Source organism: Malaclemys terrapin, chromosome 2 (assembly GCF_027887155.1).
Source record: "Malaclemys terrapin pileata isolate rMalTer1 chromosome 2, rMalTer1.hap1, whole genome shotgun sequence".
Taxonomy (NCBI): Eukaryota; Metazoa; Chordata; order Testudines; family Emydidae; genus Malaclemys; species Malaclemys terrapin.
This window is the reverse complement of record NC_071506.1, coordinates 265866211-265880950: the sequence shown is the minus strand read 5'-3', so window position 1 is coordinate 265880950 and position 14740 is coordinate 265866211. Positions and strand designations below refer to the sequence as shown.

Here is a 14740-nt window from a genome sequence, read left to right as displayed (position 1 = left end):
ACTGATAGTTCACTTGTTTTTTTAGGAACAGGAGAGTCTACCAACAGAACGTAAAAAAAAAAAAATTACATAAAACAGTGTTTTTTTTATGGGATGGATTGTAAACTTATTTTTTGGAGGAAATAAGGAATCCAAATTAGGATATGCAACTCCCTGCCTGCCATCCTTCACAGTAAGCGGTCATAGTAAATAAGGCCTGCAGGCCAAAATATCAGTGTCTCTGGCACCAAAGTACACCCTTTTATTCAAATTACAACAAAAACAAGAAGACTCAACCATTAGCAGCAGACCAGTGTACTAAAGTGCTGCCTAAAATCAGCATACTATATAAAACTCCACATTAAGAAAAATACCCACCATTTAATATTAGAGCACATTCTAGAAGAGCTTTGTAGTTTATATTTTCATCTACTACAGGTATCGAAGCAGTAACTACAGTTGTCACCCCTTGGATCACAGCTATCATTTGTTTCTGAAAGTTAAAAAACAATTCATCTTAAGTAAACTGAAAAATAGTTTTCTTTATAACAACTCAAGAGGCTTCAAAATAGGCTATAATTCTGAAAAAAAAAAGCCTCGGAAAATAAGCATTAGCTACAGAAAATAAGTCTGCATGGCTCAAACTTAATGTTCTGGACACACATCCACTTGCTTAGTTTCCATTTAACATTGAACAATCTAGTCAATTGTGGCACAACATTCATATCTGCAAAAAACAAAGTTTGTACAAAATTTAAATTCAAAGAAAAGGCTTTGGATTTTTATTATTTAATTCCTAATTACTAATACAAAAATTTTGTTTATATTTAAACCACGAGCCTGGTTTGCAATCCAAACTTTGCAGCATATCCCCATTTGAGAGATAAGAAATTGAATCTATTTAGCAGGGTTGTTTTGTGGATTAATGCACTTATAATTTTAAATTGTTTTAAATCCTCAGATGCAATGTGCTATATAAGGTAAAGCATTATTGTGTTAGTGCAGCGGTTCTCCAACTTTTATAACTTGTGGACCACTACACATCACAGCCTTCCTCCCACCAACGTAAGTGTTCTACTACACCAACATAACTCCACCTCCACAAGAGGCGTAAGGCTTATGTAGGTGTAGTTAGGGTGATGCAGTGTCAGTGTAGACACGGAGTTATTTACATTGGCTGTTGGTTGTCATTCTTGTCAATTTCTCAGCTTCAGCTGGTAGGCTTCCTGCTGTGAACACTGAATTTGTAAAAGACTGAACTTGTAATAACATTTGATCAATTAATATAAGTATACCCCAGAAACGGTCAAAACGCTGGACTATAAAGAGAGCAAGAAAAGATTAAAGAGCTTTAACTCTGAAAAACCCCAAGTTGTTTTTTGGAAGTTGTACAAACCAATTCTGTGCAATCTCTAAGTGGATACATCTGCTGGTAGAAGATCCTAATTCAAAGTACTCAGCATCTTGAATAGCATATTGGAAGATTTTGTATTTTTATTTTACCATTTTTGGACTTTCCTCTATTTCCATATCATCATCACTTTCATCTTCAATCCTCTGCCATCCTTCCACTGGGTTCTTTACCAAAATGTGTGTTAATAGATGCGTCAGCCTCCCCCATAATGCTTCCTTCTGTTTTCTTGGTAATTCCTGAAGCAATTCATTCAGATCAAATGGATCAAATGGATCCTTCTGTAAAGTGATCAGAAAACAAATTTATTCTGTGCAAGTGTAGTGGTTTACATTGATACAGTCATGTGCAATAAAATAAATGCTTATTTTAAACAAAGTTCCTTTTCCCAAACACTCAGTTATAACTTCTGTGAACCTTTCATATTATACCTAGTAATAAAGGGGAAATCACTTGCTTGAAATTCTACTTATTTGATTACATCAACTTGAAGGATTCCTGCTTCTAAGTCTTAACTCCTTATCAAAAAACAAATAGAACTTCCTTAACTCAAAGTCTTTTAATCTTTGAGGGCAATAGTAAGTGGTATCAATCTTAAATAAAGTTTTTGTCACGGGTATTTTTAGTAAAAGTCATGGACCGATCATGGGAAATAAAAATTCACAGTAGCCTTTCACTAAAAATATCCCTGACAAAAGGGATAGGTGAGTTCAGCACCCACTGCTGCTGGGGCTCCCGGGTCCCCCACCGATGTGGTGCATGGGCGCTCCGGGGTCCCCCTGCCCCTGGGGCTGGGCTGCTGCAGGGTCCCACAGCCGCTGGCTGCAGCCACCCGCCACTGGGCAGCTGCGCGGGGTCCTGCCGGCCGCCCACCACGGCTGGGCAGCTGCATGGGGTCGCTCCACCAGACTGGGGGCTAGGAGCTCCAAGGGCGGGGCTGGCTGGGAGCTCCAGCCCCAGGGCAGAAAATGTCAGGGAGGTCAATGGATTCCGTGACTTCCATGACATAATCGTAGCCTTAATCATGAACCAGGTTCCCCACTGATCACCACACAATATCATCACCTGCTGAGTATAAATGCTCCAAATGTTCCTATCACGTTCTTATTGACTTACAACTAGAGGGAATTTCACCATTCTCGTATTACAAAATTAGAACCCAGAAGTAAGAATCCCGCACTGATGGTATTTTTAGATAAAGGTTTGTGATGGCATTCAAAAGAAGTAATCAGTGCAGTCTAATGGAAGAAATTCCAAGATAAACAGAAAAGATGAAAATAAAAGTGTGAAAGTCTAAGGAATAGGCGCTCCCATTCCTGAAGAACTTAGCTGGAGACAGGAGTTCTGAAGGATAGAAACAATGTCCTGTGGTACACTGCACTGCTTCTAAGTCTTGCTACCCAAACTCCACCAGCTCCAGAACACCTTGAGAAATCCTACCCATACTCATTTCCTAAGCTCTGTAGAATGGGACACTAAATGCTAAGGACCTTGAGAGGTCTGCAGGATCAAAGCTCCCCTCCATAGAAGAGGTGATTCAAACTGCGGTTAGCAATGGACTCAGCGGCCACCTGGCCGAGTACAGTATTCCTTCTCCTCCTGTGTACCTCATAAGGGCTCCCCTTTTGTGAAGTTGCTAGGCTTTATAGAACCAAGATTCCCCTCCAATAGGCTTAAGAATGTTTAGAAAAATAAAGAGACAAGGTAGATATTAGACCAATTTCTGTTGGTGAGAAACAAGATAGTACATCACCCACCTTGTCTCTCTCTAATATCCTGGGACTGACATGGCTACAACAACACTGCATAGAAAAATAAAGAAATTCCTAGCAAAGCTTTTGTCTAAAGCGAAAGGTGAAAAAGTATATGAATTGTGTGTGTAACTTAAGGGTAAATTCCTTTCTTGAATGCTGGAAATATATAAAAAGCAAGTATTAATAAATAGCACAATTCAGAGTGGAGGTTAAATTTTAAAAGAACACATTTGAAATCTGTATCAATGTTAGAGGACAGCATCTCATTATGATGCCCTAACAAAATATCAACTGAGCAGTCTGACAAAATTCCTTTCCTTCTCACAGCCCTCAACCCTAACAGGATTTGTTAGCTTCTAAATGCAGGCTAACCAAAATTACCCTGGCATAAGGTGTATATCCCAGCTTCAAAATAATAAAAAAAATATTTTAAAAAGGGCAAATAATGGTCAAACACCTAACTTTCACACACGGGTACAGGCATCATAAAGTCCTCAGATGACCCTCAGTAACAGTCATCCATGTGGGAACTGAATTCACCCCGAACAATTAATGTAACACTGAGCCAGCGAGGGTTAAGCAACCAGCAGGCTTTAACAACCCTTACGGACATATTAGAAGAGTACTGAAATGGTAAAACAGGGCCATTCCTTGTAGATAGTTAGCAAAGTCATGTTAAATAGATTAAAGTGCTTGGCATGTAGGCCTGTATTGTTAAAAGATCAAAAGTAGATAATAATTGTATTTGTCTGTGTTTACCTAGATCTTGTTAGAAGTTTAACAATGTGATATAATTAGTTTTTAGATGCTAAACTTCTGTTTCTATGTTTCATTACTGTATTCTATTGATTCAGAGATCAAAATGGGATATTAACATTTAGATGGAATTTGTGGTGTAATAATATTGTCTTCATTTCTCTTTGAAATTTGTAGTAAACTACCTGTGATTGGTTTGATGGTTAATTGTTTTATGCTAATGAAAGCAACTAAATTACCAGTGTATGTCTAGGAAACAGATTAGCTTCAAAGCAACAATATACATTCCTATTCTTCAGCCAAGGAAGCCCTGCTGTAACCACAACTTGCTTCAGCTATAAAGGAAGTCGGTCCTGATCCTGTTTTATCTCAGATCTGCTTAAATTTTGTCAGGGAAAGTCTAAATCAGAAGATTAAAGTGTCCAGGTCTACTCTTGATTATCCCTGCAATTTGTCATGGAAGAATTTGACAAATCTCTGTACATGGACTGTCTATTGGACTATACCTTTTAAACTGATTTCAGAAGGATTTTTACAAATCAGCAACCTCGTCATCTCTGCTATGAAAATGACCTAAGAACAAAAAGAACGAGGAGTACATGTGGCACCTTCGAGATTAACAAATTTATTTGGGTATAAGCTTTCGTGGGCTACAACCCATTTTATCAGATGCATGCAGTGGAAAATAAGGAGAGAGAGAGAAAGAAAATGGGAGTTGCCATACCAACTCTAATGAGACTAATCAATTAAGATGGGTCATTACACAAACTAAAAATTATTTCCCCATGCTATTTTTTCCCCTACTGTTACTCACACCTTCTTGTCAACTTTGAAATGGGCCATCCTGATTATCACTGCAAAAGTTTTTTTTCTCCTGCTAATAGCTCACCTTAATTGATTAGTCTCATTAGAGTTGGTATGGCAACCCCCATTTTTTCATGTTCTCTGTATATATATTTTCCTACTGTATTTTCCACTGCATGCATCTGATGAAGTGGGTTTTAGCCCACGAAAGCTTATGCCCAAATAAATTTGTTAGTCTCGAAGGCGCCACATGTACTCCTCGTTCTTTTTGCTGATACAGACTAACACGGCTACCACTCTGAAACCTAACCTAAGAACTTTAATCATATCTGTATGTATAATGATCTTTTAACCACAATAACTCTGTTTTCTTTTCAAATAAACCTTAGGTTTAGTTAATAAGGATTGACTGTAAGCCAATTTGGGTAAGATCTGAAATATTCATTGACCTAGTCGGAAATGTGTCCAATCACTTGAGATTGGTAGAACTTTATATATGGTGAATAAGGTTTTTAGTAACCCTCGCTATATTAGATGTGGCTGTCTGGGTGGGAGCCAAAGTCTGGATTGCTTGAAGGGAACTGTATTTTGGTGTCTTAGTAACCAGTAACTGAGTAAGGCATTACAGAAGCTGTTTGGTTACTGGCTTGGTGAATCTAATTATAGAATAATTCACTAGTTTTGGGGATCATCTGCCCTATTCTTTGCTGTTTGCCCTGATTGAGCATTCTCAGTCTAGCCCGTCCAGTGACCACAGTTACAATTAGTTTAGGCAACATCAATGCTATTAGAGAGCTCCTCAATTCAGCAGTGTTTCTCCTCTATGAACATAGTTTGAGAGCGAGCAAGTTGTATATAAACACAACAGTGTTTTATAAAACATACATACAATGTAGTTACTTGGTATTATATCTGCAGTGAATAATGTTTCATTTTTGAGTCAGGGTTAAAACAAGCACATTTTCAAAGTAGTGTGAAATATATAATTGTCCAATTCTTTATTAATGGGAATCACATGGTTAAATCTTCATTTGCCATTTTGAAAGTCTACTCCTGACTAAGTTATTTGGCAATTAAGCTTCTCAATTGAAGACAGTGATTTATGGTATTTGCCATTCGTAATACTTAATTCTAAAGTCTATTTAATAGTTCATATGTATATAATTTCATCAAATTATACTTTGTTTCAATATCTCTTTATGGAGCTCAGGAATTTATATCTGGCATGGGATAGCAGATAGCTCATATTTAAATTTCCCCTGCGGGACAGACTTACATGGAAGGCTCTCATAACAGCATAATAGTGAAACTGAGTAGAACTCAGTCTAAGCTTTGCTGAGAAACAGAAGTATCCTATGCAAACTAAGCAAATACATATGCTTAAGTCAGTTTCATTGAGATCCAATAACAGCACATGCTGTATTTTAGCGGAGAAAAGATGGAATGAATAGAGGACATACGAAAGGTGATGGGAAGCCAAAAAATACCAGAAGGAGAGATGAGAAGACAAAATATCTCAAAAAAGTAGGGGAAAGGAGAAGAAAATAGAAACAAATTAATGTTAGTATACTGGATAGGTAGCCAGAAGAACTCATGAGTAGTTTAAGTTGACAATGCACTTTAAATACTAATTTTTAAATTAATATTTACCACAATAATTATTCTAAACATGGTTGCAGTTACTAGCATGGAAGATTTTTTAAAAAATCTAAATATTGATAGGCTTGGGAGGATTTTGCTACTATTATCCATATTTATCATGGATTACTTACATGAAGCTGCATATAATGCACAAACTCTTCAACAGTATCTGTAGATACAACTTGTAGAAATGCTTCACGTCTTGTCATGATTTGTTTTTCCTAAGGTGCTTAATTTGTGAAGCTAGGAGAAAAAAGTCAAAGTTATCAAAGAAAACATTTTTTCAATCAGTATATAGTGTAATTTTTCAGATGAAGAGCCATTATCAGTACAAGAGTAAGATTAATAAATGTCTCATCCAAATCATACTCCATAAGAAACAGACCACATCATTTATTACCCAAAAAGCATGTTCAGATAGCTTTACTAGCTAATTTTCTGGTTAATAATGACAGCAACCTTTAGAATCTGTACCTAAAATAAAAAAACAAAACAAACAAAAAACACCTACATTTAGTAGGAAAGATGTTTTTTAAAGAAAGTTTAGAAGAACTTTTTTTTTTTTTTTTTTTTTTAAATGGGGATCATTTTTTCCACCAAACTCCTCTTTTAGCTAATAACTTGACATCCCAGACAGCAATATTTACTTACACAAAGCCACAAACAGTGGCAGTTCAAGCTTTTCTTGGTGCTGCCTCACCAAATAGTTTCAACCTTGACCTAAGGAGCACGACCTAGACCAGCAAGAGCTAAGTAGCGCCCAATTAACCCAGTTTTTACTACAAGATATACCTACTAGTCCAGTTGCCTGCCTTTGGTAGGAATGCCTGGTTTCTAACTGCTTTTATTGTTATGATGGGAGAGAAAACACAGTACTCTAAATATATTAAGCCTAGCTCTTGACTACACTTCTCACTAGTGTGTTACCCAAGGATCTCTTTGCTGAAGCCCCGCATTCATCTTTCATATCTACCTCTGATTACTCTTCTGGATAGAATTTATATTGGAATTGGAAAAGGTTCAGAAAAGGGTACAAAAATTATTAAGGGTATAGAACATCTTCCATATGAGAAGAGATGAATAAGACTGGGACTTTTCAGCTTGGAAAAGAGGCGACTAAGGGAGGCAGGGGGAATATGAAAGGTCTATAAAATCATGAGTGGTATAAAGTAAATAAGGAAGTGTTATTTACCCCTTCTGATAATACAAGAACAAGGGACCACCAAATGAAATTAATAGGTAGCACGTTTATAACAAACACAAGAAAGTATTTTTTTCACGCAATGCACGGCCAACCTCTGGAACTCCTTGCCAGAGGGTGTTGTGAAGGCCAATACTATAACGGGGTTCAAAAGGAAGCTAGATAGATTCATGGATGATAGATCCATCAATGGCTATCAGCCAGGATGGGCAGGAATGGTGTCCCTAGCCTCTGTTTGCCAGAAGCTGGGATTGGGTGACAGGGCATGGATCACTTGATAATAACCTGTCTGTTCATTCCCTTTAGGGCACCTGCCGTTGGCTACTGTCAGCAGACAGGATACTGGGCTTGATGGACCTTTGGTCTGACCTAGTATGGTCTCTCTTATGTTAGTAAGCCTCAAATTTTTCAGGCATTAAAAATAATCAAAACCTTTCCATTAGTCAAACAATTGACATTTGCTGCCAGCCTTAAAAACAGGATAAAAAGTTATCACTGATATTTATAATGTCACCGGTTCAAACTTTTGTTTTGCAAGGTATATTTTTGAAGTTTTGGAGATTTTCTATAGAACTTACCCCAGCAGTAAAACAGTTCACTTTAAAAAGCCAAAATATTTGACTGATACTGCAAGGGAGAAACAATGTTAGATCTCCACAAAAATGTGAGATCTAATGGGGGAAGGAGCAGAGGAAAGTAGCTGTGAATTTTGACAAAATTCCTCACATTTATATTAATTTGCTGACTGAGCCGGCTAGATTGCAGAAGTATTACATTATCCACTCCAGAGATGAAATATGTTAAATTCCAGGGACGTATCTGTACTACAAACTTTGGTTGATACAAATTACATGGGTATACAGCTGCCAAAGTTCACATTTCTTTCTTCCACCTCCCTTTCCATTTCTTATAAGGAGGCTTGAAATTTAAATCTCAGTGCGATAGATATGCTTGCTTTGATCTGCTTAGCTCTTCGAAGTCTAGGGGCTCCGGGCTGCTGGCCCCGGGATCCCTAGGGACAGCGCTATCCACCATTAGGGAATTTTTTCTCCCGAGAACCCCCTGTAACATTTCACATACCCCAGTTTGGGAACCACTGACATAGGGCAATGGCATTTAATACTAGCAGTTTTCCACAGATGGTGATGGTTTTAGCTAGTATCTCACTCTGGAGGGTAACAAAGGCACAGACAGCACAGCTGCTACTGACATCCTGAAGCCACTTAGGCCCACATGTTGCTAGCCTGTTTATTGCAAGGATCCCAGCCAAACTCATCAGAGACCAAAGAGGGAAAGCATCCTACCCCAGAGGAAGAAATAAGGCAGCCATCCCTAGAGACCTTCACGAGACGATTGCTGAGTTTCTCTGTGAAATTTTCATCAAGATCTTTCAGGATGATACAAAGGATGTCCCTATGTACATAGGCAAACTGCTCCCAATGGGCTCCCCCCAACCCAACAGAGGAATGAAAAGCAGTTGCCAACTCTACCTGTTTGTTGTACCACTACCTCAACACATATGAGTAAAACAATGAGAAGTTGATACTTGTGTCTTGTTAACTTGGGGGTGGGATAGGCTGGGCATGATCTTTAAATTTAAAGATGTCTACCGCTTTACATTGTAATTCTCCCTTTTACATAACTACCTACAAGATTCAGCTCCCTTCTACCACCATCAATAATGGTTATACTTGAGGCATTTTATTGTCATTACGCATATTTACCTACCCATCCCACTTTATTCTCCTCTACATAATTTGCAAATATTTATTCCAAATCTTCCATCAACTTTGGTCGCTGAAACATAAAACTTTCTGATACAGAAAAAACAGGAGAAAAAATTATCACTAGTTTGTGGTATTTTTTAAGTAGCTCCTCTCTGTTATGTTTTTTATTTAGAAATAATAAGTGGGCTACAAAGGTGTAACAATGTATATACCAAGGGAATGAGCAAAGGAATGGCTATAAAACTCAAGCTGTAACAATAAAATCATATCAGGGCAGGAAATGTGTGAGAAAAAGTGAGATAGAAATTAAACAGAATTTAACATTTCAATTGCTAGTCATACATAAGCCAGCTTTTACTTAATAGGTGAAAACACAAATAATGTGTTGTAACGGTGTAATTGAAGTATATTCCATTTATAAAACCCTTCATCAAAAAAACTTGTAAAAACGGTAGAGAAGGAAAAAGTCTTATTTTATTACCTAGCCCTGACCCGAGGCATGGCATAGGACAATTGGTACTTGCAGCATATAGAAGGGTTTTGCCCAGTTAATGGTGCAGGTTTCATAGTCAGTGCTATGAATCATCTCCCCTGTTTTTTCTGTTAATGTCGCCGGACTGCTCGGTGAGATTTAACAGCCTGGGCATTTGAAAGGCAGCAGGTCCCTTCAGGAAGGAGCCAGGCCACGTCTGCTAGCTGGGGCAGAGCCAGAGTGACCAGATGTCCCGATTTTATAGGGACAGTCCCGATATTCGGGGCTTTTTCTTAGATGGGCATCTATTACCCCCCACCTGTCCCGATTTTTCATACTCGCTGTCTGGTCACTCTAGGCCAGTGGTTCCCAAACTGGGTTTCGTGAACCCCTGGGGGTTCACAAAATGTTACAGGGGGTTCTCGGGAAAAAATTCTCTAATGGCGGTCAGAGCCGTCCCTAGGGATCCTGGGCAGCATGGGGCCAGCAGCCCGGAGCCCCTGGACTTCCAAGAGCTAAGCAGATCAAAGCAAACATAGCTGTCACACTGAGGAGATTTAAACTTCAAGACTCCTTATAAGAAATGGAAAGGGAGGTGGATATTTTTTGCTATTTTTAAAATTAAATAGGCAGCTAGTATTGTTTTTAAAATTATTATGAACACTTTTAAGCTTTGGTGTAATGTGCATTGTTTGCCTGGACTGCTCAAGACCTGAATGCTTGTGTAGGAGGAACTCTTTGAGTTGGCTTCTTAAATGCCTTCATGCTGTTTCACATCTGATACTCTTGATGAAACATAGAAGCCTTGTCTTATAACAGGCTCATTCAAAGTGATACAAGCTACGAAAGTGAGAGCTTGGAAGAGTGTTGCCGTTTTCATAATGTAATAAAAATACTGTAATGATAACTAATAATTAATAATAAATAGTGTGTAATAAGCATGCCATAAAAACAAATTTTATATTTCCAAGATCACTGCTTTTATAATTTATGCTCAGGTAGAGGGGAAAATCCCTGGAAATATTCCTTTTTAGGAGGGGGTTCGCGAGACTTGACATTTAGGTGAAAGGGGTTCACAGGTTGGTAAAGTTTGGGAACCACGATTCTAGGCGGAGCAGTGCCCAGGCCACGCACAACATCGCTGGCCCGCAGCCGGGGCAGCGCTTCCCTGAGGCGCAGCCGAAGCGGCGGGGGAGGGCTGGGAATACAGACAGCCGAGGCTTCGGGCAGCCGCCCCGCCGCTGCGAACCGGGCTAGCGCCGCCCCCCCGCGCTCGCGCTCCCGCTCCCGGGAAGCCAGCCCAGCATCCCCCCACTCCCGACCGCCTACAGCCCCGCACTCTCACACACAGCCGTGACAGAACCAACCGCCCCCGCCCAGGCGCCTCGGCCAGCCCCGCCACTGACAGGCAGCGGCATCATTCCTCCCCGGCCCCCAGTGCCAGCCCCGCACCCAGCAACCTCAGACTCACATCGGCCCGAGCCGCTCGGCGCTCGCTCGCTCCCTCCCCGTTTCGAATTATCCCGCGGCGCGACGGCCGTTAACCGCCAGCACTCCTTACGCAAATACGCAAGCGCCGCTACTCAGCCGTGCGCGAGAGGAAGTGCGAGCGCGCACCCGCCTCCTCTACGTCCACCCACTCTACTCTGTCTGCACCCAGCCCGGAGGGGGCGTGGCGTGCGCGCGCTGCGGCAGTTGAACGTGGAACGTCAAGGGGGGAGCTGGCTGGTTAGGGGTTACCGCCTCTCAAGGTGGGAGGGGGTGCGACTCCCCGCCAAAGTGCCTGGGCCCACCCGCCAGCCGGCGGTGGTTGCGCCTCAGCAGGGCCCTTTGGTGGCGAGTAATGTCTCTTTGGACTCGACCAGTTCCCCGCGTACCCCACGCACGTTCCATCACCGCCCCCCCCCCCCAGCGGGTCATGGCCGGAGGGTCTTCCAGGCTCCGCCCACACCCAAGCACGGATTTCAGGGCTTGGCCTCGGCTCCCCTTGGTGGCAGGAAACCGCCTCTGAGGCAGAGGATCCCAGAGTTCAGGCTGCTGCTGCCCCAGGCCGAACTATTAAACCGTCGCCCAGCCCCAGCCCAAATCAGCTGGCAGGGCCAGCGGCTGCTGTCTGATTGCAGCATAGATGTTCCCCAAGAGCCCATCTCCCACTTCATGTCGATAGGATGCGTTCAGGAAATGCTGTGGCCCATGGGGCAGCAGCATCTGGGCTCCAGCCCGGGAGCTGTGACACAGGCAGTTTCATACCACTTGCAGAATGGGACAGGTCAATGCCCTTACACATCAGCTACATTTGGGTTCTGTAATCTGTACAGGGGGCAGGCCCCAAAAATCACAAGAATGGCTTCAAAATCATGAGAATTTTTTTTATATAACACTTTGGGGGGGCTTTTAATTTACTTTTGGTTTCAGAGCCTAGTGCTCAGGAGCGCTGCCCAGCTTTTTTGCCGCCCTAGGTGGCTGAAGGTCCGGCCATCGAAATGCCGCCCCCGACAGAGACGGCAGAAGGTCCCGCCCCTGAAATACCAGGGCAGCCGACGATCCGGCCGCCACGGTCACCACCACCCCAAATGTTAATGCCGGTCGCCTAATGGGTTGCCCCGGCCCTGCTGGTGCTGACAGCCAAAGTGCACTTGCATCATAGCTTTAAGCTTTTTCTTCTGCAACCCTGAGACCTAGATACTTACTTTTTAAGAACAGCAGCTGCTGAGCTGTCTCTAGGAGTTGAGGCTTTAAGTGAAACATATTCAAATATCATGAGACAAAACCATGAGAGTTGGCACTTCCGGTAGTCTTTACACATTTGTCCTTTGCTTCCTGAAACATTGAGGGGCTTCCTTGCTGTACATCTTCTCCAGCTGAAGATAGTGCAGCAATTGCTGGGGGTTGCCCCTGCCCCTGGAATTCATTTATAACCCAAGCCACAAAGAGGCAGTGGAGAACATGGTATGTCTGGAGAAGAACATTGCTGCAGCCATCACTGATGTGCAGCCACCTCTGTAAAGGAAGAATACAGTCCCTTGAAAGGCCATACCACAGTGATTTGGTAGTTAATATATAAGACTATGAGACAGGAGGTTTTGATTCTATTCCTAGTCCTGCCTAGGCAGGACAGTCCCATTTCTCTGTGTCTCAGGCCTGGTCTACACTATAAAGTTAGGTCAATGTCATCATCGGCAATCCCTCGATTCAAGGATGATCTCTACCACAGGTTTACATATGGGTCCTGAGATGACTCAGGAGTCCGATCCTGGAACCACAGATCTGCCCGCAGTAGGTAGAAACATTTCCTGGTGGGTCAGCTGCCTGCTCGGAGAAATTTCTTTCTTTTTCCTTCTTGCTGTTTCTGCTTCGAGGGACAGGCACTTCTCAAAGCGAGCTTCTGCCTGATGGAGATGTCGCACCATTGAGGTGTCTGCTGCTATAGAGGGAAGAAGGTTCAGGTCAGGGAAATCTCAGGGACCATGGATCGGATTTTTAAAAAAGATAGGTGCTCAGTTGAGTGCACAAAAATTTTCAACAGTTTGACTAATTTGTGTGAACAATTATCATGGATACGAAAGTAAGAGTAAATAAATCAGCCTGCAAATTTGACTTTTAAATTATTCTGAATACACTAATGTATATTCCTTTTTAATATATTAAATATTTTTGACATCTTAGACTGAACTCATGGATGCATCATTAATACCTTGATTAGTCTTGTAATGAGTTGTTATATTATTCCTCTGGCCACTGTTCATTTAACCTGGCAGATATCCATTTAACAAGTTCATTAAAACATAGTTTTGCTTGGAATTTGTATTAGTGTTGCATAGAAACCACGGAGGGACTTTAAAAAATATTATTGTAATTAAGAGTCGACACAGAAATAATAACAGACTGAATAATATCAAAAGATTGTTTTGAAGAGATTCTTAGGAAAACCAGAGATCTGGAATAGGATTTTGTCATTTTTAGAAGAATCACTTATTGTACAGTAAATTAGTACTGAGCTAACCACCCCATTCTCACTTTCTCCAACCTTCTATCTTTCAAGAACTACCAAATTGTATGCTTCTTTTCTGACATGTCTGTTCAAAATAATCAATACCCTCTGATATTAATCTCACATTTATTTTCCTGTCACATCTAGTTAAGGCAATAGCAAAAAATGTCCCCTTCACACATAGTTGCTAAACAGCAGCAAATACAGATTTCCTTTTGTGCTATCACTTCATAGAGCAGTCCTTTTTTTTCCTGGTTGGTGGCCTGCGTAAGAGATCCCTGTTACAAACATCTGAACCATCAAGCAGTTCAGAATGCCTGATGCAGTTCATTTTAATTATCACAGAATCATAGGACTGGAAGTGACCTTGAGAGGTCATCTAGTACAGTCCCCTGCACTCATGGCAGGACTAAGTATTATCTAGACCATTCCTGACAGGAGTTTGTCTAATTTGCTCTTAAAAATCTCCAATGATGGAGATTCCACAACCTCCCTGGGCAGTTTATTCCAGTGCTTAACCACCCTGACAGGAAGTTTTTCTTAATGTGCAACCTAAACCTCCCTTGCTGCAATTTAAGCCCATTGCTTCTTGTCCTATCCTCAAAAGGTAAGAAGAATAATTTTTCTTCCTGCTCAGCCAGGTGTCAAACAAGGCTGATGGACCATTACCTGCTAAGTGGCCGTTCTTTGGCAAGGAAGGGGGCAGTGACAAAAATCTACATCTTAGCAAAGAAATAGTGTGGAGTTTCCTTTCTTCACCACACTGCCTGTCACCTTGCTCCCAGTTCGAAATGCTTCTCAAAGGTGGGGACAGGATTATAAAAAGAAGGGGCAGATAGCCCTCTCTCTCTCCCGGCCCTCCTCTCTCTCTCTCCCTGTCTGTCTCTGGCATTGCACCTAAGAAGACAAAGGAAAACAGCTGTTGGACTCTGGTGGGGGTGGCGGATAGGGTCCTGACCTGAGAGTTTGGTCAGCAATCTGCTGGAACATGTGGTGAGAAAGTT

At 41.4% G+C, this 14740-nt stretch overlaps 1 protein-coding gene across 1 annotated transcript in view; it reads right to left on the bottom strand.

The window, feature by feature from the left end:
* NCAPG2 (non-SMC condensin II complex subunit G2) overlaps positions 1-11296 on the bottom strand; it is a 127778-nt gene extending 116482 nt beyond the window's left edge. Inside the window, exons 1-4 of the mRNA XM_054017023.1 lie at positions 11217-11296; positions 6477-6588; positions 1483-1671; positions 358-472 (exon numbers count right to left, since the gene is read on the bottom strand). Of these exons, the coding sequence (XP_053872998.1) occupies positions 358-472; positions 1483-1671; positions 6477-6554 (382 nt within the window). The 5' untranslated portion in view covers positions 6555-6588; positions 11217-11296. The remainder of the gene's footprint in view (positions 1-357; positions 473-1482; positions 1672-6476; positions 6589-11216) is intronic.
* Positions 11297-14740: the final 3444 nt, after the last annotated feature.